The sequence below is a fragment of the Melanotaenia boesemani genome, chromosome 10, assembly GCF_017639745.1.
Source record: "Melanotaenia boesemani isolate fMelBoe1 chromosome 10, fMelBoe1.pri, whole genome shotgun sequence".
Lineage (NCBI taxonomy): Eukaryota > Metazoa > Chordata > Actinopteri > Atheriniformes > Melanotaeniidae > Melanotaenia > Melanotaenia boesemani.
Window position 1 is genome coordinate 22,523,680 of NC_055691.1, and position 27,918 is coordinate 22,551,597.

A 27,918-nucleotide genomic window follows, 5' to 3' on the forward strand; every position below is an offset into this window, starting at 1 on the left:
CGCAAATATATAGGCCCGTCATAAAACACCTACCCAACTGCGCATGTGCGCAAATAGTATATTGATAAAAAAAAGGTCACGAACTCTGACCCTCCCACCAACTGCAGCAAACAAAATAATAATTTATTGAAGGAAATATATTTTCTGACGTTTTGGGTTATCGAAAGGTAAGAAGTATTTAATAATGTGTACGCATGAGTAGTTTGTGAAAGAGCAGTTAGTTGCCAGTAACACAGGAAGGAAGGCAGTGTGTAGTAGGTCTACAGTAGGGAAGCTGCCATTAGCTACAAGCTAACAAACGGCTAACTTAGCTTGTTATCACTGTCGTTGGGAACTCGATTGAGAAATATACGTCTGGCGTGTACATAATTTTGCTATGTGTACGTATCTGCACCGTCAGTTTCAGTAATTCGACAAGTTCTTATGTGGATATGAAAATGAATCGAACGACAGTAATATTAACAGACATGCTAGTTACCCAGCAATCGTAACCGCGTTAGCTCCATTGCTACAGTTAGTTGCTATGCTAGCGCTGCTAACAAATTTTTTAAATCAAGCGAACAAATCACTATTGCATGGGTGAACGTGATAGCAGTAAGTTGTAGTATTAAACCGCATGCCGTCTTGCTAAATTGTATATCGTCTAGAGAATTAATTGTCTGGATTAGATTGTTTTCACCCATTCGTCAGAAAAGATATGCTGCAGTAGATTGGGATTCGACATGATGGGCCTTGAACCCTAGCATGCTTTAACCCTTCAATGTTGACCTTTCACCCACAGGAAAAGAAATACCTTTATCTTCCGTATCGATTTTACTTAGCCGACTGTCAGTAGCATGTCTGTGTTTATTTGGTGTATTTTCCGCTCGTTTGTTTGTTACTACACATGGATATTGAGCTATATTATAATTCTGGCTAGCGCCAGCTTGTTTTGCTAACATAGGCCACAATCTTACATTTATTGACATCGAATTTGATAGATTAAATACTTTGGTTCTACTTATTGGCTCTAAAAGATAATTGAAAGCGTATTTTGACTATTGTCATTCAGGAATTTTGACCAGATTTTAACCAGAAATATGTTCAAGCTAGTTGAAAAGCTAAACCAGATAACGGGAAGAATATTGGAAGTTGTAACATTCTATACTTATACTATTATTTACTTTGCACAAGATATATTCACTCAGTTTGGTGTCTTTGTTTGTTTGTTGAATAATTTACATGCTATTGGTGGGATTGTAATACACTTGTTTTATCAATTAAAAATTAGGCAAGTTGTATTTTACATTTTCATTATTTTATTTTACAATAAAGGCCATACCCTATCCTGTGCAGAGCAGTGGTTATTGTAGTCTGATAGGGCCTAATTCTCTTTTTAATGAAGTTAAGCTGTTTGTTCTAGACTTAGACAAAGAAAATAAAATGTTTGAGATGATTGTTTTGGGTGACATTATCTCGCTTTAGAATAGCCAGGTTTCTGTTGATATGATTAGTTGAGAAATGGGTAGAAATGTGATTGTACACAAATATTGTGCCCTGTTTACATATATATTTTAAGAAGTATTTATAAATGTAGATTTTGTCACAACATATAAAGCATGTAGTTAATATTTTTTCTTTAGTTTAGAAAGTGAAGCCATGTGATCAGTTGACATTTTTTTTACTGACAGATACATTTTTAGAATGCATTAGTTAATTTATTTTCTTTTGTTTTTGCATACGATGAGATCAAATAAAACTGCAGTGGGCTGCAACAGTGCAGTTAACATTAATTTATTGCTTATGCTAAGTAACTTATCTGGCTTTAGTTAATCAGAAAATTATGTTTAAATGGTAGTGTCTCATTCAGAGTAGTGTCGGGTTTAATATCTGGCGATTGCTGTCCTTGTAAAGGAGGTAATTTTTCCACCTCAAGCACAATAAAATGATTTCTTGCATTGGTCATGCAGGTGCATTCTTCTTCTTATTATTTTTATTCTTCTTATTATTTAGGTATCACAGTAAAAATATTAATATGAAACATTAATCCAAAAATAGAACATAATCCACCAAAATTATTGGTCTCTTTTTTCCCATATATTTTTATTGGTTTTCTTATTTATATGAGGCATATTGCACGTTCGTATACATTGAAAGTAAGATCCAATTGCCTCACAAACATGAACTCATCTTAACAAAATATTAATGAAAAACATTATTAGGAAAAACAAAGAAAAAAATGTATTGGTCTCTTAGTAACTGATGCATCTGTCCAGCTCTATAGGTGTGTATGCCTCATGGGGTACTGATGTGAGGAACGGTGGGAGAAGGTGTGCAATATCAGAATGGATGGGCAGACACAAAGGATCCAGCTTGTGTCAACAGACAACAGCATGGCTTTAGGACATCGAATTCAGGTGATGCTAATTGTGTCTAAATTAACACATGGGCAATTTGCACTTGTTTTTCATCATCTCCATTAATTGTATGTGCACATAACATCAGCACTACCTCATATTTTCAATATTTTATTTCAACAGATTGTAACTGATCAGCAAACTGGCCAGAAGATCCAGATTGTCACAGCACTTGAACCGTCCTCCCCTGGAAAACAGCAGTTTATCTTAGCAAATGCTGACTATTCCTCTGGTGGGAAGGTGATTCTGGCAAAGCAGGAAGGCTCACCAAACAAGGTCATCCTCGCAACTCCAGATGGGTCTGGGGTGAACCAGCTGCTGTTCACCACCCCTGAACTAGCTGGACAGCAAATTCAGGTATTGCCCAAATATGTTAGTGACTTCTTCCTTACAGTTTTGATACACAAGCTCCTGAAAGGTTTAATGACTTAATCATGAACATGTTCAGGCAGTCTAAACTCTGCTATGCTAGCTGAAATGTAATTATTCTGTTGTCTCGGATTGTTTTTCAGTTTGTGACTGAAGGGTCAGACCAGTCTATTATCAAACCAGTAGTTGAGTATTGCGTTGTTTGTGGTGATAAAGCCTCAGGTAGGAACTGCAGTTTAAAAAATAATTATAAAGATTATCTTCATTATTATTGCCAATGAATTACAAAAGCATGCATTTGCTAACCTGATCATGTTTTCTCCATCTTCTTTCAGGGCGTCATTATGGAGCTGTCAGCTGTGAGGGTTGTAAGGGCTTCTTTAAACGCAGCATAAGGAAGAACCTGGTGTACACGTGCAGGGGCTCTGGAGAGTGTGCCATTAATAAACTACACCGAAACCGCTGTCAGTATTGTCGACTGCAGCGCTGTATAGCTCTGGGCATGAAACAAGATTGTAAGGAATTGTAATTCTGTATGTACACTTTTGTTAATGTGTTAATGATTTACTTGATTAAGGTTTTGTTTATTAGCTGTGCAGTGTGAAAGAAAGCCTGTTGAAGTCAGCAGCAGAGAAAAATCTGTGAACTGTGCAGCCTCCACAGAAAAGATCTACATCCGCAAGAACCTTTGTAGTCCCCTGGCTGCCACACCTACTTTTGTATCCGACAAGGAAACTGCTCGGTACATGCCACTCACCAAAAGATGACGCTCTTATAATATACATCTTATTAGCTTATTGAAACTATATTTACAGTCTGATACAAAATAAAGACAGTTTATCCTTTTTTTAACATATCCTTTGTTATACTGGACAGCATAATTTTAAAATTAATTTCCTAGTTTTGATTTGCATGCACTACTTAAGTTACTTTACAAACATCTCAGTATCAAAGGGTTGGCTCAGCATCTTTTTGACACATTTGCATAATATTATAAATTTAAAGCATGTAATTGTTCTCAAAAGACATTGATCTAAATAAAGTAACACTACACAAAACAAATTAATTGGTAAGAATGTAAGTAAATGCTTCTAGGAATGGGAATTATGTGCATAAAGTAATAATTCTACTAAATTGTTATCTAATGTAAAATCTCAAACTTTAGGTCTACAAGTTTACTTGAGTCAAGCATGTTGCTCAACATCCAGCAGCCCTTCTCCAAGCTGGAAAACACCATATTGATTCCAGCTTCCCCTGATAAGGTAACACTGGTGCAGTCAAAGTACTCCTGAGGCTATTTGTGTATGTTTGATAACCACTGCTTCCTCTTCCTCAGGATGACCCATCTCAAGGTGATCTTGGTACACTGGCAAATGTAGTATCATCACTTGCCCACCTTAACAAAACCAGGGAATCTAGTGACAGTGGGAATGATATGATGGGTGCTGAAACACTTAGCAATGGTGACGGCTCAGTGACAGACATCCAAGCTGATGATCAAACTGCGAATGATATCACCAGGTGAGAGTTGTCATATAGAGTCATTAGGCTTTGATCCAGACCAGTGTTGTTTTACATAACTTAATGAGTATACTGCATGTTGGCAGAAGGATTGAAAGGAAAGCCAGGGGCTGTATTTTTCTGTTTGTCATGAAGCTCTAATAAAATTTCCTGTAGGGCCATGTGGCTTTTGACTTGATCTTGTGGTCTTAATTAGATTTGGATAAAGCTAATCCAGAGATATGACATCTTGTTTTATGCCAGTGTTGCACTGCAGAGGTTTAATGTGCTTTATTTGTACAGGCTTTTTTTCTTCTTCTTCTTTTTTTTTGTCCTCTGTGAGCTATAATAAATACAAAACTCAAAATTTTGTGTCTTAAAACATGAGTCTTTTGAGTTGAAATGCCCTGTATTTTTAGAGCTTTTGACACGCTGGCTAAAGTCCTCCAACCCGGTGATGGCTCAGCAGGAGATTCCTTGGATGCCACAATGCAGCTGATGTCAGGGGACCAGTCTGGTCCTGTGGTGGAGCTGGAAGGACCCCTGCTTTCTGACAGCCATATTCCTTTCAAGGTAAAAGGCGCAGTTGCTGACTGCAACTGCTCCCCACTTCAACAAAACCACTGTTTATGCTAAGACTGTTTTTCTTTTTTTTGTTTTTTTTTTTTTCAGATTAACATTGTAGTTATGCATTTTTTTTCTCTATAGCTTATGATGCCTTTGCCTGTGCCAGAGTACCTTAATGTCAACTACATTTGTGAGTCAGCGTCCCGGTTACTTTTTCTCTCTATGCACTGGGCACGCTCCATACCTGCCTTTCAAACCCTCAGGTAAGAAGTTTTTCTCTTTTTTTGGTTAAATAGTGGTGCTGGGGTGCATATGTGAATATGAAAATGATGTAGGAGTTGTGCCAACATTTTTTAGTAAATTTAAATTGACTACTTATTATTTTACAGCGGTCAAGACAATGACATTAACTTGATGAAAGCCTGCTGGAATGAACTTTTTGCCCTGGGCCTGGCACAGTGTTCTAACATTATGAATGTTGGTACCATCCTAAGTGCCATTATCAACCATCTGCAGACCAGCTTACAGGAAGGTAGGAGAGCTTTGCTGTCGGCTGCCCGCAAGCTTGTAATTCTGGAATATAATTTCTTAAGCACTTTGATTATGCCAATCTGAAGTATGTGGTCAAAATGGGATTTTAAATCTGTAATATTCATTTTTGTGGTACATTTTCTCTCGAATGTGCCAAAAGCTACTCTAATCCTTTACCCCTTACATCTCCTCTAAATTGGTCTTTTTTGCCTCATGCAGATAAACTTTCCCCAGAGAGAGTAAAACTAGTAATGGAGCACATATGGAGGATGCAGGAGTTCTGTAACAGCATGTCCAAGCTGTCACCAGACTCGTATGAATATGCCTACCTCAAAGCCATCGTTCTCTTTAGTCCTGGTGTGTAAAGACAGCTGCCCAGTTTGTACATTAAAAATTGCATTTTAAATTCCTGTTTTTGTGTTAAAGTGGGATCCTTAGCATGTACAGCTGTTGCTCATTAATTACTTTGTCCATGCATTCTTTCTGTGCTAGATCACCCAGGCATAGATAATACTCCACAGATAGAGAGGTTCCAAGAAAAGGCCTACATGGAGCTGCAGGACTACGTAACCAGGACCTACCCAGAAGACTGTTATCGGTTTGCAGGCTTTACCTTTGCACTACTTAATGCTAGCACTGCTGGAAAGGCAGAGGTGTACTTGTACAAACTTTCTATTTAGCAGGACAAATTGATGTTATCACAGATGTTCTTGCTTGCATGCATGAATTTCATGTCTCCTTTCCCCCTCATTACACCCAGGTTATCCAAGCTGTTGCTGCGTCTTCCAGCCCTGAGGCTGATAAGTGCAGCTGTGACTGAGGAGCTGTTTTTCGCTGGGCTTATTGGAAACGTACAGATCGACAGCATTATCCCATACATCCTAAAAATGGAGTCCACCGATTATAATAGCCAAGCAGTTTCTGGCATCTGACAAATGGCCAAAAGTGACAGCAAAGCTGAATTGTGAAAACTGGACTGAAAAACCATTCAGCAAGCTCAGCAGATCAGTTACTGAATGGTTAAAACATAATGTATTTATGAGTCGTTATCCTTCATTAATTCTGTTTTTCTTAGTTTGCTCCTATGCCTGACTCCTCAGTAACAAGTCAGTAGACCTCCGCTCATAAAGAGGATAAATAAGATCAATTCAGAGGCAGGCAAGCCTGCCAGCATCTGCTTGTACAAGAATCTACCCTTGAAACTCGCATTGCAGATTGTGCTTTTTATTGAGTCGTATTTTAATGCTTTATAACCTCCAAGCCTTTCTTTTTTTGCAGAAACTGTTTGTACTTTGAATTGGCATGGTTTGTTTTCACAGCTTTTCCTAAATGGCCATGTTTTTTTTGTTTTGTTTTTTTCTTTTGTGAAAGCGAGAGAGAGTAATAATCAGGAGAAAAAAATGTGTGACCAAATGTGAATTAATTTGTGAGATATTACCATGAAAGGGTCTAACCTTTATTTCATATTCTTTTGCCAGTCCAAAGGATTGGCTGCATCATTTGTCAGGAATTGGGCATCATGTGGATCTGAAGTTATTATGTACATAGATTTGTATATAGAATGCACCAAGAATGCTACAATGAGCAGCACTTGGCAATTTGTGGATTCTTATTGTTTTGAACAAATTAATGTGGATGGAAAATGATGGTCATGTCATTTGAAAATAAAAACATCTTTCAGTCACGTTTCCAAGTTATTATGGCAGTTGACAATATTGACAGTATTAGTAAGAATGGGAGGAGCAGAGTTATTGTGCATTTACTCTGGAAATATAATTTTATATAGTGCCTACAAAAAGGTCTGTTAATGTGCATATTTGTGCTATGTATTATTGAAATGTGATTATATGTCGCACCAGGATAGCAGCCTTGGCAGTAGAACGGTTCTGTTAAGACTACATGTCAGGAAAAGTTAGGTCAACATGTGATACAAAATGCTTTCTATATGGATAAAGAGATTATTCATGTATCAACTGCAAAATCTCTTTAAATGCAAAACTGAGCTTACATTATCTGATATAAAAGCTTTCAGATGTCAGTGGAGCAATTTTAATAGTAGATTAGATATCCAGCAAATATCCAATCAACTTCCAGCTTGAGTTATCTGAAGTCAGTCTAAGTCGGTGTTTAATGTTTGTTGCTGAGTTTCAGATAACCTGAAGAAAATGTGTCATCCTCTACCTCGTTACCTTCATTGATCCCTTTTCCAAGAAACCAATTCACTTAGTTACCTAGATAGCATCACAGAAATATCGAGAGCATTTAAGAACATACAGTATATCAGTTCATGTTTCAAAGTTTTAAGTCTTTAATCATCCCTCAGAATTTGCCCCTGCTTCTATTAACAGCAGATTGTTTACAAGTTCCCTCTGAATTAATAATGCAAAATCTGTATCCTACCTCATAGACTTATTGCTGGGTTTCGTGTCAAGTGACATGAGATGGAAGTAGTAGCAGGATGCTTTAGAGGGGATTAGACTTTCAGTGTGTTATTAGCTAATGAATTTTTCATTGGGGCTCTGCAGACCAGAGGACAGTGTCTGTAAGCTTTCCTTTTACTGTAGTTACTCTGTGAACATATCGAGGTAATTAAAAACACTGATGGCAGCATTAAACTTGATAAAGAGGTGAACGATATAGCCTGCTGCTGTTTTTAGAAGTCTGTTGTGGAGCAGATCCAGTGGCTTCTTCAGTTGGCTTTCCACTGTCCCATGATTGCACTACATCACTTGATTTGCTGTCTTTGAACCACTAATGTTACTACATATCAGTGCACAGTGCACTCACTGTATGGTGCGCAGAAATGAGCAGATTCTCTTATCTCTTTAAAAGCTATCCATACAATTCAGAATTGCATAAACAACACTCATTGTAAGAGTTAAGGGTCAGGGATTTGTGAGGCTTTTATGTCAAGGCTACACGGATTAGTTCATTCCAAGCTGAATGAATGTGAGTGAAAAGACTAGTTGGACTGCTACCAGGTGCTCCTGGGTGTTTTGGTTGGACTGCTTGAGGGGATGTTGGTGAAGGTGTTGCAAAACAAGGTGACAGAACTGGTTATACATAAAAGTAAAGAGGAATAAATTTCTTACCTTGAGTTTTAATTCATCTTCAATCATGAGAGCCTTGGTAATTCTGGAGTAAAACCAGTAATAACGTCAACAAATGGCAACTATGTCCTGTGTTATTCTGTGTAAATAATCAAATGTACAATAAAAGAGTTCAAAAGTTAAAGCATGTGAGTCTGGCTATAATAAACTTTTTTCTTCCATCTTTCTTTTGAAATTTACAGATTATACTACCTGTTTTATGTTCTCAGTTTCAGCCACTGGCTTTTAAGTAAAATGTTATTATTTTTCATTAGTCCTTGTGCTTTACTTTTCTACTTTCTTTTACAGTCAGAAAGTCAGAAACAATAAATGAAAATACTTTAATATTGCCCTGACAGGAAATTATAGTGTAGTAGTTAAAAAAAAGAAAGAAAAAGAAATCATTCATGGTCAATCATGCAACTATTTTTATTCCAGAGGGCAATGGCCACTGGCAGGAATGACCACCTGTACCTTTCTGGCTAACAGCTCAGTTGAAGAAGTCTCACTAAACACACTCTGTTGTGGCTTCACTATAAAGTCTGAAAATAACAGGCAATTCCTCCCATCTTTTACACTTCTCTGAGCCATCAGCTCCAGAGTTATCCCCATCACATAACCAGCCATCTTGATTAGTTTGTTGTCTCTGGCTCTGATGCTGCTGCCTCAGCTGCAAAGCTGATTGAATTTTCTGCAACAGACTTACAGAAGATGATGTCCTCAAGAAGTATGTCCTGTTCTGTACTTCCTTGTAGATGTTGCATTTCCAGGCTGGTGTGTTGTCTGGCTGAACTCCCAGGTATTTGTAGAGCCAGTCCACTACCTCCACTTCTTTTCCAGGGATGTACAGTACAGTACAGTGCTTTTGTTTACTCATGGCCCTCCTACAATACATAATATTCTCTCTTGTTTTATTTGTGTTCACTATGAAGTGAATGTTTTGCACCATCCTACAAATTGACTGACCAGCAGCTGAATATATTCAGCGTCTTGGTCAACAATGATATGCCCCACAGCTACTGAGCGATCAGAATATTTCTGCAGATGTCAGGACTCAGACTTGTACTGGAAGTCTCAGATGTCCCCTGTTCTGTGCTGCAGGCCACCTTCTCAGATCCACAGACTATCTCACAAACTGTGGTCTATTTTTAAGGTAGTCCTAGATCCAGGCAGTTATGGACTTATGGAGGTTCTCCTAAATTTTCTGGAGCTTCCCAGATAACAGCGTAGGTGGATTTAGCACTTGAGAAATCCTAGAAAATGCTCTTCACAGTGATTGTTCCAAATGAGAGTGGGTTTGCTGAAGTAGGTATATGGTGGCATTTTCAACCTCAAGCCCATTATTATAAACAAACTGCAATGGGTTCTGAAAAGTGATCACATGTTTATTGAGGTGAGACAATAATGCTCTCTGAAAGACTTTCATGGTGTGAGATGTGGTGACAGGCTGGAGGAGGAAGAGGAGGTCTCAATGTATCCTGAGAGGAAGTAGATAAATCTATGTGAAGGTCTATTGACCGAGCTGCAGGGTGACAGAATGGAGGTGTGGCAGGGAAATTATGGTCATCTGAAGGCTGTAAGGTCTATATGTTTGGAGGTGGGGTGAATAATGCTGAACGTTGTTCTGAGCTGAACTTGCGGAAGAACGTGTTCAGCTCATTTGCTTTATCCAAATCCCAAAATCTGATCCTCCTTTAACTTGAAGCTTGTTTTCATTCATGAATACAAATTCCTCACATTGTTAAAGTTATGTTTAAATGACTGCAATGAAACGTAATTTCGGCTATAGTATACTCAGGAACTGTTCTCAAGTATTAATAGATATGAAAGGCAGCTATATAGTTGCCTGCATTCTGTGGATAAAGATCTATAATTAGCTAAGACTCCTGGATCAATAATAGTATAAATAAATAAATAAATAAATAAAATAAAAAAGGGACCATGTAACTTTCCGACTTTAAACTTTCCTGACTCGTTTGACATTTATTATGCAAATTTCGGGAGAAGTCGTTGCCTAGCAACGCCCCGCGGGCTGAGGCCTCTACCTCACATTGCTCCATGCACCACCTCATGCAAGCAACCGGGCATCAAAAGACCGTTTTGAACCCATAGTTGCTGATTCAGCAAAGACACAAGGAGACATGATCTGAGGAAGAGAGGTAGGCTAAAGTAAGACAGAAAGGGACAGAGCAAAACTGTCTTTTACTGAGTGGAGAGAGCTCATACTGAAGGTAGGATGGAAGATGGATGTCAAATTAGCCATCATTAGTGGACGAGTCACTAAAAAAGTGACTGCAAAAGTTCCGTTGTGCATCTTTAAGAGACGGTTTACGCAACCCCTACGCTCATACTTACTCCTAGTGAGGAAACTAGAATCATCAGTTAATCTAACGTGCATGTCTTTGGACTGTGGGAGGTAAAGAGCCCACACATGCATGGAGCGACCATACACACACTTTTTCTTTTGAAATGCAACAACATTAATGTTAGTGTTTTTGAACAAACAACCCAAACTATTAAGAAAGACGATTAATTTATAAAAAAAATAGTACTTAATCTAAACATTTATATGTAATGTTTGGGCTCCAGTTTAATCTAATTCATGCATGAAGCACTGGTGTAAAGGTAGAAAAGGCCCACAATGAAATGCATAAGTATGAATAATTAATTAAATGAGTAATTGGAAATAACTACTGGAAAGATGTAAATGAATTCTAAATTAAAATAATAATTAATCTGTGGTAATTTTAAGTAATTTAAATGTATGAAATCGATCTAAAATCAATTTTACATGAATAAAGTTTGATCATTTCATCTATTGATGATAAAATTAGTAACCCGTGTAATAATGAGGCTTTTTCTATATTGTATCGGGTTTGCGAGAAACTAAGGGGATATAATAAACAGAGTGAAGAGGGTGTTTTTCCGAGGCTAGCTTTATCTGGCCCCGAAAGGTACGTGTGCTGAAAGAGTTAAGCCCTCCTCCCTCTTCCCCTCTGCAGAGACAAAAAGGCGGAGTTTGAGCTCCGAGTCCGGCCAGAGCCGAAAGAGAGAGAAAGAGTGAGAGAGGGTGAGAGGGAGAGAGAGAGAGAGAGAGAGAGAGAGAGAGAGAGAGAGAGAGAGGGGGGGGGGGGGGGATTGGGTCTAAATGGGTTAAACATGGATGCGAGTTCAGGCGTGAGTTGGAAACTCGTCCCGAAACCGAAGTTGAAAAAGCCTTAGCTCCTCTGGTTTCAAGCGGGAGGTTATTATGCCCAGCGTAAACGTGTCTGTGCGAAGTTTGTCTGAAGTAGAGAAACACCTCAGCAGCCGGATGGTGAGTAATCTTGAGCAGGATTTTTATGTATTGTTGTGTCACAAGTCAGCTCCCTCACTGTACCAGCCATGCATTGTTTGCTGAGCTCCACGTCATGTGAGACCAACAGCTGCGCTACTTTAAAGCTTCACATTTCTCTTAACAAAGAGCTTTAAGCAACCCGGTTATGCGTTTGGGCGGATATAATAGAAAAAGGCGCACGTTTTCAGGAAGATGGTTTGACACATGATAGTTAAAGTGTCTGTAAATGTCAGCTAGGAGAAGTGTGTAGTACAGAGAAAATACTGGTATTAACATTGAGTGTTTTCTCAGGTTATTCGTGAAATGGTCTCGTTGTATACTCCATACTCATGGATGTTTTGGTTAGCACACTGACAGGTGCAACGCCTGCAGAAATTATGCTTACCACAGGTTCCTTTTCAGTTGCTAAATTTTAATGGCACATGTCTAAAAATATACTATAAAAATACTCTGCATTCTCTTTGAAACTGACAGGAAGTCTTGTATTATAGTTTATAAAAAAGAACCCAAAACAATAAATCCAGCATTCTAGTTCTGTAATATATTAGCTGTTTATTTATTTCTATGAATTTTTGTACATTCTAAAACATTTATTGGATTATTATTGATAATAGTAATACTTTTTTATGGATGTTGAGCATCATCATAACCATTTTTGAGACTGAAACTGATACTGAAAAACCAAGCCACTCAAAAAACAACACCATTAATAGTAATTACAAGAATTGACAGACCTGAGTACAATATACACACACACAAACACACACTTAAAGGTGTGGCATTCCACACTGTCTTACAGGTGTCACTGTTTTTGTGGTCATACAGTGACTCATTTCCTGACCCAGTTTTTTCAGGAGTAAACATTACGCTCTTTTATTACCGCCCCCATCTTTTTCTATTAGACATTGAAAGCTTGCTGCTCAAGTCATATCTTGTATCGAAAAATTAATGCATGGAGGAAATTAAACATCACGTAACATTATTCTTACAGTCATTAATTGCTCTATTTTGTGACATAATAATCTTGTAATTAGTCATTACTAGTACACAAATTCTTGGCCTTTTATATACAATAATACAGTATAATAAGATTTAAGTGATTGGCATTCTAGCTTTTTAAAACATTGATTACACTATAAGAGGCTTTTTTTGGTCCTTTAGATAAATTGTTTTTATACACCTTGTATGAACTTAGTCAGAATATTTATTTCTCAAGAGTGCTGAACAGCCTGTGTAATAAATAACGCACTCTTTCTTTAGAACACCTTACATTCGAATGCCGGCTACACCCTGACAGCAATTTCACCTGAAACAATAACAGGTTTGGGCAACGAAGCATTAGCTAATAGAAATGTATAAGTTCAGAAATCCCCTTTGGCTGTGGTAAACCACCTACGGTATGCATCTAAAGTAGATGCCCTCAGTGCTAGTGATACCGAGAAGGAAGAATGAATGGTTCTTGTTAAACCAGAAAGTCTTCTTTTCTGTATGAACCTTCAGATCTGAGCTGAGTCGCTGTCAGTCTCTGGAGGTAGATCACAAAGTTTTGGCCTGCTTGACCTTTTGGGCTTAACTTTAGTATAAATTCAATTAAATGATGACTTTTCTAATGAAGTAGAGGTTGAGACATTCATTTTAAAAACATCCCAGCTAGCTATCAGCAACATATAGTCACTGAATTAGTTTAATGAAAAACATCACTGATATTTGTCTGGTTTATTGTCACTGGACTTGAGTAGCTGTTCTTTTCCTCATCCTGTTGGCCTAAAGTGACATTCCAGATTTGTTCCTGAAAACAGCTATTGTGCAGCAGATATAGTAGGTTAGAGGCCAGGGATGATGCAACGATTGGGATTTCAGGACTTAGTTCCTCAAACCCTCTTTAGCCCAACTAAATGGTGCCTCTGTTTAGAGTTATTAATTCCATCTCTCCATATGTTTAACCCTGCACTTGGAATGCACATGTCAGTCATCACATATGTACCTTTTCTGAAATTATTTTTTTCAGGTTAAGCATTTTTTTTATTTTATGTAGACGTACTTAAGTCCTCCCTGCACTAACACCATCGGCTCTGTTGTTTATTTTATTTTGATGCAGTACTTTGAATGTACCAGCGTATTTAGTGTTAATGGGTTATTGATTTAGTCCTGGACCAGCTTGTCCATCAGATAATACTTAATATGCCCAAAAGCAGTTCAAGTGCCTGATGTATGGAGAATGATAAATTCCGTGAACTTAAGACTTTAAACACTGCTGCTTTTTTATCTGCTTTTCTATGAATGAGGCACAATTGTTCTTCACTGAGTCAAGAAAGAAGTCAAAGTTAAGCTACATAGGCAGCTGTGGGATGCAGATGAGAGGTGGTGGAGGAGGAGGAGGAGGTGCTGGGTCAGCTGTCTGGCTAAAATGAAAGATGTGCTCCTTGTCGCTCTCTGTCTCTGGTTCCCTCCCCATCTCGCTGTGTGAGTCCTGGCCGGGAAAGTGTCTGTATCCATGAGGATCAGCTGGAGGGAATACCAATAAGTGCTGCAGGCTTCTTCCCCTCTGTGATTCTGTTCTCTGCTGAAAGGACGGTTGTTTCATCTCTGTGAGAGTGCTAGCTCTATTTCCTTGTGTGTGTGTGTGTGTGTTTTTTGTTTGTTTTGTTTTTTCCTTTTCCTCATATGGAGGCCAGAAGCAACGACACAATACTTAGTTGGGTCCACTATATGTTCCACACACCAAGGCCTTGTCATTCGGATCCAATTTCTTCAGACCATTGCAAACATCTGTGCTCGTATTTGCATGTGTCTGTGTGTCCATGTGACCCGACGCTGTGGTTTCAATAGATTACAGCTGTGATTGTGAGTACTTATAAACACAACTTCCTTGTCATGTGGATAGTGTGTTCCTGTTTGCATGAGAAACCGTCTGTGGTTCCAGTAATGTTCTCTCTGTGAGGGTGGCAAAGTGAGTTCATATTCAGTTTCTTTACATTCTGCTAATCTGAACTAATATTTATTCTACCATTACCGCTCAGTGTTTAGTAAACACCCAATGTGTACCCACCCACTTCTAAATAAATTGTGAGCCTTGTATTTTAGTTGAGGATTTCATGCTGAAATGCTGCTCTGACTGTTTTTTGTGGTGCTGCAGTGGGATGATGAAGTCTGCTTTTGCATGAAAAATTGAATCACCAACTAGATCATTGATCCTAGAAAGAGGGAGCACACTGCAGTGCAAGATGAGCAGCATCTGCAGGTTTCATCCACTCTTATACCCCCAAAATACAGCACAGATTTGAGTGGATTTCTCAAGCACAACAAACGTATTTGCCTTGTTGGGTCGAGGTTCATGCTAAAGCAGATGGGATGAATCTTCATGTTATGCTGTCTAGAGAGGTCAGAACATATTAAATGGGTCATGATGCTGGACAGACGCTGTGTGCTATGTAGGTCAGTGAGGGTGACAGGGGGCTTCTAGATGGCTGAGATGTGGGAGGGGCACCCAGTGGGCATGAGGGGGGCTTCTGCAGATCATGTTGGTAAAGATGATACATGCTACTTTTCCTTTGTTCTCACCTCTTAGATCAATATTTCTGACTTTATTTTGCTCTACAGACCATTCTGGGGTATAAATATTAATGATAAAATCTTGAGTATTTGAGAGAAAAAAACACCCCCAATATAGTCAATTTTAAATCACAAACCACATTTCCAGGACTCAGATGCACAAAACATAGCTTTTTGCTAGAGTTGCTAGCATTGAACCCATTAAGACATTCATCTTGTTGCTTAGGAATACCAAAAGCTCTGGGTGGTACCTCCATCTCATCACACTTTAACCTCATTTCAGTCCCTGACCTCGTAGTTAATGAACATTCATGTAACTAGACTTAACTGCTGCTGTGCTGTAGCAGCAGCATTTCCTTAGTAACAGGGTTTTAACCAAGTCCCCTTCATAACCTGCTGGAAACCTTCAATACCTACCATTATGTAGTCTGCTACCTCTATAACCCTTGAAAATGGCTGCACAAGTGTGAAAAGTAGGGCAGCTCCTGATTTGAGAGAACGTTTTTATCAGCGTGTGGCTACTTTATTTGAGCAGAACCATTCATCCAGACAGACTTTTTGATTACCCTGCAGTTAGACAGAGTGAGTGGAAATCCTAAGTTGCAGTGATTTTTTTTGGGGGGGGTGTTAATGATGCAATTTCTTTAAATCTCTCATCAGGAATTGGCTGATGCCATATCTTACTTGCTGTTGAGTTGAAGTTTGTGATGAAACACTTGGGTTGTGTAATCCCTGTTATGTGAGCTAATGTCGTGATTTGGGCCCCATCTTGTCAAAGTCCACCTCTTTTCTGTATCAGGGTATGCCCTTCATTCTAGCTGTGTGATACAAATTCAGTGAGGAATCATCTCCTCCAGGTGCAGTATAAAATACGGAGGATGTATCAACACTCTTTTTCGAACATAATCCACTCCCATCCTTGCCTGCTTGTTTTACAGGCTGATGGTTCACCAGTGGTTCCCAGGTGGCTTTTTGATCTATTTGACACCTAAACCATATCCATGTTATCTCAGAACCTTGAGGCCGTGAACTTAGGTGGTTATAGTCCATGTTTGACCCCTAATGCCACAGAGGAGAACATTTCAAAGGAAGCGCTAGTGGTGGGAAGAGTGCCTGAGGACTCAGCTTAGTTCCACTGCTGCAGAAATAGCTTGCACTTTATGCTGTCTGGTTGAACAGGCAGTTCTTTGTGTTTGTTATTTGAAAACTGAAAAGACTTGGTAATATGAGAAACCTAAACACCAGCGTGCCTTGCACTTCCTCTTTAAGAAGAAACATATTCTCTATCTTCTATATGGCAAAAGGACAGCTTACTGTATATGTGAATTGTTTAGATAAGACAATCCAGCTGTGCTCTGGGCAAAGCTGGATTTTGATTGGACATAGGCCCCCTCAGGCTATACGTCAGGCCAGTGAATCCATATGCAGCAGCTTGGTCCTGGACAGCAGAGGTAGGACATGACAAAGTGTGCTTTTTTTCTCTGCACAGAGAGAGTTCTGTGTTCAAGACAGACAGATGCCAGAGAGGGTGGGATGAAGACAGAGGCTGAAATACCCCAGGCATGCTTGTAGAAATGGGCAAGGACAAGCAAGCAACATTCTCTTCTTAGACAATACATACGACAACATTGAAACTGTAGAATTATTGGCACATTGAGAATAATATGACTCTTCAGTTGTGCACAAATGTGTACTAATAAGCCTGGCGCTTACAGCTGTGCTAGCTCCTTGTCTTAGGCACAATAGTGCTTTAAGCTAAATGCTAATCCTGTCATAGCAGCAGTTGAGTTGGGGGAGATTGGCATGAATTGTTTTTCCTTTGGACATTAAAAGTGTGGCACAGCCTTAGGGAATACACATATGCAACATGTTTATATTTATGACTGGCCACATTACATTACAATGCTTTAATAACTGCTCAGATGGAAACATTTAGCTGTTTTATATGGATTAGAACTGGATGGGAACTTTGTTGAAATTAGTTGGTATGACCTTTTCTTTGTGAAAAAGGCTGTCATTATGTATTTTATGCTGTAAGCTTTACAGGGACTGTCTGTAAGGAAGAGATCATATGACACAATTAGACTTTTCTGGTTAAATAAATGGCAAGTTATGCTCCCAAAATTGGGGCCGATGTACAATATGAAATGCTTAAGGGAGTTTAAAACATGCTGAGGAGTTTAGAGGGACAAATTGGTGTGAGAGACAAGCTGATACCCCAATATTGCCATTCTTAGACAGAGCACAAAGCAACTTGTGTGTACATAAAATGGTAACAGACATGCTGGATATAAATTCAGGATCTCAGCGATGACACACCAAATTCCTGGTATATAGCATGTTGCCCTCAAATAAGTTTGACAAGTCAACAGTGAGTGCATAGTGTCACTAGCAAGTCAATAGAATGTACATGCATAATTGGATAAAAGGGAATATTAGAATAATTTAGTCTGAGGATTCACCATATGTTTTTCACTCTGTGTACCAGTCTATATTTAGTCATATAAATCATGTTGTTGGGTCTTAAATCCCCTTGAGTTTCACATGACAATCATGTGTTCAAGCACGTCATTATGTGGTGAACTTCAGATGCATTAGTCAAATGTGAAGGTACTTAGCTTGCAATATGTGGCCATTACATGGTGACGTTGCAACACTAAGCAGGATTGAATCCTAAGTCTGCTTGAGTTAGCTGTTATTTGTTTATTCTCTTGAATAGCGGCGTTACATTTGTAAAGGATTAGTGCTGCTGTGTACCGCCTACGGTGCTTGTTGTACATTTTGCATTAGGCTTTACCAGCTTACACTTCCTGTTATCACACTTATAGTGTATTGTGATCAACTTTCTAGGTGCAGTGGCTTATTGGCCACTCTTGCAGTTTCGTTACATTCAAATACAAAACTCATTTCTAAAAATGATTTGAATTGAATGTGTGCTAAGCTTGTTTTAATTTCCTCTTTATGAAGCACCTTCCGGTTTCTTATGGTTAAACTTGCTTACTGGAACCTTGCATGTTCTGCTTTTGCTTTTCTATAGCAGAGACCTCTTAGCTCTGTATGGGTCATTGTCCTTTAGAGCCAACAGTCAAAAAGTAAATTGGACTGTTAAATCTGTTAAATCTTGCAGAAAATAAAATGTTAATTACCTGTAAAAGTAGGGGACACTGTCTGTTGGGGGTTTCTGGAGTCTTGTGGCTTTGTGTGACATTATCACTGACCTACATTAGATGCTCCACTTCTTCTCACACATTTCATAGCTGTAATCCGAATATTTGCATCTGTTTTTTATACCCTAAACAAACAGGATTAAAGTCGGCTCTTAAAAAGCAGCAGATGTGCCAAATAAGAGCATTACAGTCACTCCCAGATGGCCTCACAATGATTATAACAGAAGAGGGTGCGAGTGAGAACTCACTGAGTGGAATATTGTACATGTGAAAATTTAGACACAAGTGGATAAGGCCATTAACTCTTTAAAGCCTAACCCAGGAAACAATGGCCAGATTTTTTTATTTGAAGTCTTTATTTTGCCCTTTAACTAAATGTAAAAAAGAAAAAAAAAAGAACCACAAAATAATTTGCAAATATGTATCATTTTTTGTTGTATAATATGTAAATTGTATTGACATAATAAATATGAGATAATATGTCAATTATTGTACTGCAAAATGTAATCATCAGGGGGAAGAAGACTAGTATCCGACAGTGTATAACAAGGACAGTTTTTATCATAAACTGAGGAAATACATCCTAGAAACTGTGTTAAAGGGTTAAAAGAGGAACTCATTGGTCAAAGTGTTTTTGAACTCAAAATAGATAGTTTAGCTTAACTGAACATGTCTACAAAGAAGATGTTCTCTATTTGTCTTTTTATTAGAAATCATAACAAATTGTTTACTTGCTTACCTGCTTTACTGGTTACAGCAGATCTGATCATACTTTATCATTTTTTTTTATATGTTGAGTTTTTTCTAGATTATTCTCAGTTCAAGACATTTTGCACACTGAATTGGAGGCCCTTCCTATAAACTCATCATTCTTATTAAAATCCATCTTTTTTTCTCCTCCTTCTTATAGGACCGGAGTACTGAGGGCGGATTTCTCAACTTGCCTGTGTCAATGCGTCGAGGCTCTTCAGAGAACAATCTGGATGTGGACCTTAGCGATGGAAGTTCCCGCACTGCTTTTGGCTTGGAGGTCCAGCGGAGTCGTTCTTGCTTGGACAGCCTCCAGCAGAAGATACTAAAAGTCACAGAACAGCTGAAGATTGAGCAAACGGCACGAGATGAGAATGTAGCTGAGTATCTGAAGCTGGTGAACAGTGCAGACAAGCAGCAAGTTGGGCGCATCAAGCAGGTGTTTGAGAAGAAGAACCAGAAGTCAGCTCAAAACATTGCACTGATGCAAAAGAAGCTGGAGAGTTACCACCGAAAAATGAAAGACAGTGAATTCTATCACAGCCCATCCAGTCACCCTCCCCCAGTCAAACACAGCACCTTACCCAGGGAGTCACCCAGAGAGCTGTTGAAGGACATGACTGGCAGTGGCCGACACCCAACCATGGACAAGATCAAAACTATCGGGCCAGGTGTTTCTCTTTCCCCTCCTTTTTTCTTCAGTAAACCCAGAGAATTTGCCAACCTCATCAGGAACAAATTTGGCAGCGCTGATAACATTGCACACCTCAAAACCTCTCTGGACGCTTCCTCCCCACTGGCCACTGACAGTTCAGGACAAGGGCTGAGCAGCAGTACCTCTTTGGTAAGCAAGCCCAAGTATCCCAGTGATGATGAGTGCTCCTCTGGTAGTGCCTCTATATCAGCAGACAGCAACGGGAATCCAGCAATGGGAGGAGTGTCTGTAGGCCAGGCCAGTCAAGGCCTTGGCCAGAGCAACCTGGACTTATGCTGGGAGGAGGTGAGGGAAATCAAAGATGCCCAAACCCAGCTGGAGGAAGATATCGAAGAGATAAAGGCACAGTTCAAGAAAGAGTATGATATTATCAGCCAAACACTACAGGACGAAAGATACAGGTATATTAATATCTCATAATGTATGTATAACACAAAGTCTACTTTCATGTAAACAGAGAGGAGACTCCCATTTAGGAACACATATTATATCGGACTGCACAATATTTACTTAGTGGCACATGTAATTTTAACTTTTAAAGAAGAGAGCAATTTTCATGCGCAATATATTAACATCTGGATAAGTATAAATAATTACCCAGTATTTCTGCATCCTCACTGACAGGTATGTACATTTGGAAGGCCAGTTGAATGACCTGACCGAACTTCATCAGAATGAAATGGCGAATCTGAAGCAGGAACTGGCCAGTGTAGAGGAGAGGGTGGCCTACCAGGCTCATGAAAGAGCCAGGGACATACAGGTGAGTAACATAGAATCATTATGTGTAATGCTTCACATATGAAGTAAAGCCATGCAGCTTATCAATTTGTCATATATAAGCAGACTTCGCCAAAAAAGCCTTTATGCAAAGTAAATGTGATGATTGCAGATCAATTACATTTTAAAGGAAGTTGAACAAAGACAACATAAACAACAGCACGTGGACTGTAGTTTTCAAAATGTTTATTCCCCATTTTAGTTTTGATAGTGTATTCCAGCTGCTCAACTTTCTGGTGCCTCCTTTGTCCTTTTTTATTTCATAATGTTTCAAATATTTGGAGTGAGTGACAGGTCTGGATTGCAGGTAATCTGGTTTAACACCTGTAGAGATGTGCTGTTGTAGCACGTACACATTTTAGGTTGTCACCAACTTACAGATGTAAGCAAAGTCTTCCTTAAAGCAGACTTGAACTGGATGGTTGGATATTTTGTTCCAAACCTTGCTTGCATAATTTTGTTAGTACTGCTTTCATAAATGTGCAAGGTACTTACGCAACGTGTGCAGATGCATCTCCGTAGATTATAAAAATGCTTGTGGTTCAATGACTGAGGAAAATCTCATACAGAAAGCTCCTTATCATTGGGCTATATGATTTTATGTCAAATTTTTGACTACAAATCCTTACCGTGTGATTTTTGTGATTATGTAGTTTATCTTTTAGGAAAAATTGAATTATTGAGGAATAGAATGCCAACTAAATGCTCAAGCTCAGCTTAAGAAACTATTTAAAATCTCTCCTCGTCTCTTTCAGGAAGCCCTAGAGTCGTGTCAGACTCGCGTCTCCAAGCTGGAGCTCCAGCAGCAGCAGCAGCAGCAGACAGTCCAGCTCGAGAGCCCCGACGCCCGGGTCCTGCTGGGGAAGAGCATCAACATCATGCTGGCAATCATTACTGTCATCCTGGTGTGTGTCTCTACTGCTGCCAAGTTTGCCGCTCCACTGATGAGAAGCCGATATCATGTGGTAGCGACCATCCTGGGGGTGTGTTTTTTGACCATATTCTGGAAGAACTGGGACCGGTTACAGTATGCCATAGACAAGCTGCTGGTGCCGGTTTGATGGCGAAGAGAACACTCTTAGAACACCCATCAAACACAAGTGCTGTCAGTCATCACAATTACTGTCGAAGAGGATTGGTTGTACAATCTTCAGCAGACATGGTCACCATTCATTTGTAGAAACTGATGGGTTTTTTTTAAACACACTGAAATTAAATTTCAATTTTTTCTTTCTTTATTTTTATTTCTTTAGAACTTGAATGTGTGCAACTAACAGTTTGATATGAATTTTAAAATAATAAATTTTCCTATTTCCTGAGTGATCACTATGAAATCTTCAGAAGATGTGACTGGTCAAATCAGGGATAAATTAGGGTGAAGAAGAGTATTTTCTTCTGCATTTTCACTGCAGACAGAAATGGGTCTCACCACATTCAGTAAAAAGAATTCTGTCTTATTTTGTTTTAGCTAGACTTCAGCTTAACTCAAACTGAAAGTATAACATGCACAGAAATAAGACAACACTCATTGTGTGGTGTTGGTCAAATCTATGAAATACTAACATTATCCTTAAAGGAATACTTGGACACTTGGAGAAATGTGCTTATTTGCCTACAGTGCTTGGTACAAATAAAACTAGACCTAGCAGCTGTTTAGCTTAGCTTAACCACTGTTGTGTATTGTTTAAGAGGCGTTTCCAGCCTATGAGCAAAACTAAGCTAACTGACTACTGGTTTAATTAACAGAAATTTCCATATTTTCCTAATTGTTGAAATATTCTGTTTAAAGGAGAATTTACAAACTAAAGTAGAGGCTCTGGGCATCTTTTTACATTTCTTTTGTTTAGTTTCTATTATTTCTTGTTTTTTTAGTTTTTCAGTTAACTGTTGATGTATTGATGTGCAATATATTTTTTATTTCCAGACACACTGCTTTGTTTTTTTTTAAGAAAAAAAAGCATTCCTGTGGGAGTGAGTGTTTTACATCAGTGTTTTAAAGGAGTGACAGGGTGTTGGTGCTGGAGGAGAGTGTTACAAAGTGTCATTAGCGCTGGCATGAGAGATCCCTAACCACTGAAGGCACGATAAGACCAGCTGTCTCCTCTCTCAAAGGGCCAAAAATCAATCCAACTGCATTACCGTGGTAACATGGTCACAGCAACACAGCACATCGCAGTGCAAGCACGCACATGTAAACAATACAAAAACAAAACAGTCTATTCTATGTAGAAATGTATTATGGGTTTTGTCCAGTTAAATGCTATTTTTTTATTTTACTAACATTGTGATGCAGAGGCGGTGGGTTATACTGTGATATTAGGCCTTTTCTGAGGAAAAATGCAATTCTCTCTTTTTTAAAAACCTTCAGTACTCCAGTGATACCTGGGGAGCACATTACTGGTTCTCAGTGATAAACTATGAGCCAAGTTCTTTCTTTCTTTCTTTCTTTCTTTCTTTCTTTCTTTCTTTCTTTCTTTCTTTCTTTCTTTCTTTCTTTCTTTCTTTCTTTCTTTCTTTCTTTCTTTCTTTCTTTCTTTCTTTCTTTCTTTCTTTCTTTCTTTCTTTCTTTCTTTCTTTCTTTCTTTCTTTCTTTCTTTCTTTCTTTCTTTCTTTCTTTCTTTCTTTCTTTCTTTCTTTCTTTCTTTCTTTCTTTCTTTCTTTCTTTCTTTTTCTCATGTTTGTCCTATGAACTCTTGCCTATGAGGATTTACATGAAGCTACAGACCACTAGAGATGTTTGCCATAACTTGTTTGCGTTATTTCTTATCTCTTATTTTAAAGTTTTTGTTTTTTGTTCCCATTTTTACACATTTGAAGAAGTTTTACATGCAGAACTTTGACCTGGTTTACATTCTGTTTTTCATCTCTAGTGCACTAAATGATCAACTGTAGTTGTTTTTTTGTGCATTACGTGCCTTTTGCCTGCTAATTTCTGTTAAATTAAACAAACCTTTTTAATCAGAGTGTGACTGATGTTTGGAGTTCTTTGTGGTATTTGTCATGTAATTAGGTGGTTTCTATAAACATTTGAGCACTTAGAGGTTTGGTAATGTAGACTGCAATGATTGCAAAGATGGGACTTGCTTATTCAGTTACACGAAGTAAACTTAGTTACAAATAACAATGACTCTTCCATTCATGAATAAACCTACAAATTTATATACAGACAGTAATTCCAGCAAAAGGACAAAACCTTAGAGGGAAAAAAGTATATTCCAGCAGTAAAGGTGTCTGGAGGTGGTTAACAAGCACAAAAGCCTGAATCACTAAGGTAATATAACTGCAGTTCATGAAGAGAGAGCAAGATCAGAGGAATGCAGATAAGCTCATACACAATTAGGATTTCAGCATACATCAGGAAAACTATACCTTATTTATATAATCCATTGAATATTACTTGATGCTTACATATGGCCCATGACATGCATGACTACTGAAGCTGGGAGCGCAACTGATCCGGCTGTGGTTACTGTTTTGAAGATAGAGCAATGAGGCAGAAGACTAACATAATATTTATACTCTGATTGAGTACAGACAGAGCAATGTATCAGCTGTATCACAGGCAGAGTGTCTGCAAGAGGAACAGGCAAATAGATTGCAGCAACACAGTGAAGATATCCTAGATATCCTAAGGTAAGGCAGGAGAGAAGTTACATCCTAAATGGATGGCTTAATGTCTTCAAGCATGGGTTACTATAATCATCTTTTAAAAACGTTTAGCAAAGCTGCATGAAACATTCTGGGAATGTTTGCTAAATTACATCACATGATACATAGATACACACCCTCATGCACCTTCATTCAAAATTCAAAGACTGTTCCCTTAATTTATTACATAATAATTTTCAGTACCCCTTTGGGAATTCTCCCTAAATGTTCCCTTAAAATTCACATAAGAATTTACTAGTAACCTCAAGAAAACTTTAAGACCTATATGTAACAGAGGTGAGTCAATTCCTAGTGGCACAAATTGGTTCTTGGTGAGGAGACCCCTGGGGACGATCCACTCAACTAAGCCACAGGGGTGTAGGCTTATGAGCACCTGGGGCCCCCCTTCAGGAAGTGGTTGTGGTCTTTGTAGTTTCTTCTGACATCAATTTGCCTTGGGAGACCCTACCAGGGGCTTATACCCCTGACAAAATGCAGCCGTTTGGATCATTGAGGTGCTCTAATCCCTCCACCACATTAAAATGGCAATTCTATGGAGAGGTGTGATTTAATTACCCTAGAAGGTTTACTAAAGGTCACTTATGGTACTGTATAAGATTTTTCAGAGTATCCTTAAGAGTTTTGCTAGAATGTTCATCAAAGATTAATAAACTACTGCAAAGCCATCATAATTTATGGATTTAATAAATAAATTTATTACAGCCATCATTTGCAAACGAAGTCTAGGAGAGAACACAGATAACATATGACAATAAAAACTACTATGCATAACTTAGTATTTAAACAATAAACTAGTTTATTATCATATTATTTATCAAGTATTTAGTGAGAGAAGAAATAAGCAAAGGTAGCAAAGGTAGTTAAACATGCCTTATATCTAGGGTCTATTCAAGTTTACCCAACATAATTTCAGTTAGATAATTTTCGTTTTTTTTGTACATGGGTCTTATTACATATTTTTAAAACTTTGAGATGCAATGAAAATGAATGTTTTCATGTATAATGTATAGATAGACACAGGATCTGCATCTAATTTGTGCAGAGAAATGTAATAATCACACAGTAAGATTGCTCTTTCCTACTAGGAGTGCCACTATTTGTTGTGATACTACCTCCTTCTCACCAGTAGGGAGTGTGGTTGTTGCATCATGGACATAACAGAGATCAAGAACACAGACTGGACTGCAAAGTTGTACAAAGACTTCATGCAACCAGCATGGTTCATATATGTTTTTTTCATTCTCAGCTCTTAATCTGAATAATTTATTTGGATTTGGTCAAATCCACTGCTAGCACTTCACACAAACATTAAAACCAAACAGGATCATTGCAGCACTAAAATCAGCGTAAAGTTGCAGAGTTCCTGCTTATTACTGAACACGGAAAGTAGAGTTTTCCCACATGTACAAAATTCTGAGCATTTCCACTGTAGCGCATTTCTACATATTTCATTAATATTAAATCTAAGTCATTCTGTACTGCACGCTGTGATCAAGAATGCTTTCTGTAGACTGATGAATGTGTGATGCAACTCCCATCAGTGTGGATTTTGGTAACCAGGATGAAGATAATCAGAGATGCATTGAGTTCAATTTAAATTCCCTTTAATAAACGAACACAGCTCCAACAATATCAAACAGCCCCAGCAGTGTGTAACATTATATTAAAGTAGCTACAATACATGCAAAATGTGTGCTTGCAGTGTATAAGTGAAAAGAAGAAAATTCAACAGATTTTCAAACCTACTGGTAACACACAGCAACGAGGTCCTCTAAGCAACTGACATAGGATCTAAAAATAAATCTGATTCCTACAAAATATGCTATTAAATGTTATTATCAAAGCAGTCATATTTAGCTATTTTCATTGCACATTCTTTTGGTCAGCAAAAATATTAGATAAATCTGAATATCTTAGCAGCAAAACAAGCAGAACACCAACATGACTGCATAGCAGTGCTTTAGACCAGTTAGCCGGTCCACCGTTTCACTCTGCAGCATTGTTGCACGACTACAATTTACATGGATGACTCATCAGAGGGAAGCTGTACCTGGGTTCTCAATGTTAAGTTCAACTACAAAAACCTGCAAAGCAACAGCTGAATAGCCTTAATTTTGGAATCAGGTAGACTGTGAAGTCCAAATTGAACTCTTTAGCCTCATTCACGGAAGATATTTTTGGATTTAACAAAGAAAAAGAAGGAGCAACATTTGATTAAAAGAACCGTCTGCAACATGTTAATCATGGTTTGAAAATGCATCAAATTAGAAACATGGGAAGCATTGCACATTGGCAAAGAGGAGGGAAGGATAAATCTCCAAAGAATAGTTTTAGGATTTAGTGGATTTAGCAAATTGTCCTTTGAGTTTCACACTGTGACATGGGCAAAAAAGCGCATCAGCATATAGATTTTTATTGCATGCTTTGTAGCTTAAATGTTGATACCATTTTTTATGAAAATGTATTATTCATTGTGTTTTTTTTATTGAATCTTTTCTTTACTTTTCTTAAATATGCTGTCAAACAGAAAAAACTAGCAGGGTTTAGTATGAATGTACAGAAAAATTATAGGGCCTGTATAAAGTCAGGTTAAAAATAAAAGAAAAAGATAAAAGAAAAAAAAAAGATGCAAGATTTTTGATCACTTGAAGTGTCAGCTTCAGCTGTTGTTTCCATCAAGGTGCAGATATAGTTTTCTACCATGATGCAGAACAAATCATATCAAAAAGTAATTTATTCCAGCTGTTATAAGTCTTGTGAATGACCATATTAAAGGGCAATCTGCATTACTCCTGGCTGCAAATCAAATTTGCCCTGGAAAAAGAACAAACCTTGTTAAACTTTGAATAGTGAAGAAGGGCAGATAAAAGACCCTTACCTGGCTACAATGATCTCTTGGAAAGAGTTTTATTTGCTGTAAGTGTTACGATACTAAGTACTTACATAATAACACAGCATTTACACACAATACAATTACATTCAGAGATGTGGCTCTCCTGGCTTTGCAGTGTTCCAGTGTTTGTCATTAGAGTTGTCTGCATCTCAGGCAGAGTTTCAGGCACACAGTGGGATGTGGTTACAGGGGAGGGGATGATGGACACATAGCTTAACTGGAGTTGTCCAGCAGTCACAGTGTTCCCGTATTTTATAAAAGCTTAATTTTAAGAGTGGCATAGTGAGTAGGGTGCTATCCTGTCTATTTGTATGAGTGTGTGTAGGAGTACCAGCTGTGTGTATGTACACACACACACACACACACACACACACATATATATATACATAGATATATATAAAGATTTAGATATAGATATATCACACTGCCACCCACACATACAGAGGCTTAAAAACAGGGATTATGGGCTATATTTATAGGTGTGAATGGAGAGCAATATTTTCTTTCCCAATCTCTTTTTGCCTTTCATCACATGGTCGAGCGCTTCCCTTTGATGTAAGCTCCAATCCTAAGTGTTTTCCATTGCGCTGTCCCTTGTGGCTCCTG

The 27,918-nt window shown here is 38.3% G+C and overlaps 2 protein-coding genes across 4 annotated transcripts; both read left to right on the forward strand.

The window, feature by feature from the left end:
* The first annotated feature begins 59 nt into the window (after positions 1-59).
* Positions 60-7,047, forward strand: nr2c1 (nuclear receptor subfamily 2, group C, member 1). 2 transcript variants are annotated; one of them, XM_041995964.1, is made up of 14 exons: positions 60-167; positions 2,256-2,396; positions 2,520-2,753; positions 2,909-2,987; positions 3,101-3,280; positions 3,357-3,507; positions 3,931-4,027; positions 4,102-4,286; positions 4,685-4,838; positions 4,974-5,095; positions 5,222-5,364; positions 5,583-5,720; positions 5,856-5,961; positions 6,124-7,047. In XM_041995964.1, the coding sequence occupies exons 2-14, from the start codon at positions 2,325-2,327 to the stop codon at positions 6,293-6,295; spliced, it is 1,833 nt and encodes a 610-aa protein (XP_041851898.1). In that variant the 5' UTR covers positions 60-167; positions 2,256-2,324; the 3' UTR covers positions 6,296-7,047. The 2 variants fall into 2 exon arrangements, with proteins under 2 accessions (XP_041851898.1, XP_041851897.1); XM_041995963.1 differs by lacking the exon at positions 60-167 and adding an exon at positions 243-380.
* A 3,493-nt stretch (positions 7,048-10,540) lies between these two features.
* Positions 10,541-22,070, forward strand: LOC121646883 (transmembrane and coiled-coil domain protein 3-like). Of its 2 annotated transcripts, none has more exons than XM_041995968.1 (4): positions 10,541-10,611; positions 19,419-20,374; positions 20,598-20,733; positions 21,506-22,070. In XM_041995968.1, exons 2-4 carry the CDS (start codon positions 19,461-19,463, stop codon positions 21,809-21,811), a joined length of 1,356 nt encoding a protein of 451 aa, XP_041851902.1. In that variant the 5' UTR covers positions 10,541-10,611; positions 19,419-19,460; the 3' UTR covers positions 21,812-22,070. The 2 variants fall into 2 exon arrangements, with proteins under 2 accessions (XP_041851902.1, XP_041851901.1); XM_041995967.1 differs by lacking the exon at positions 10,541-10,611 and adding an exon at positions 11,583-11,768.
* Positions 22,071-27,918: the final 5,848 nt, after the last annotated feature.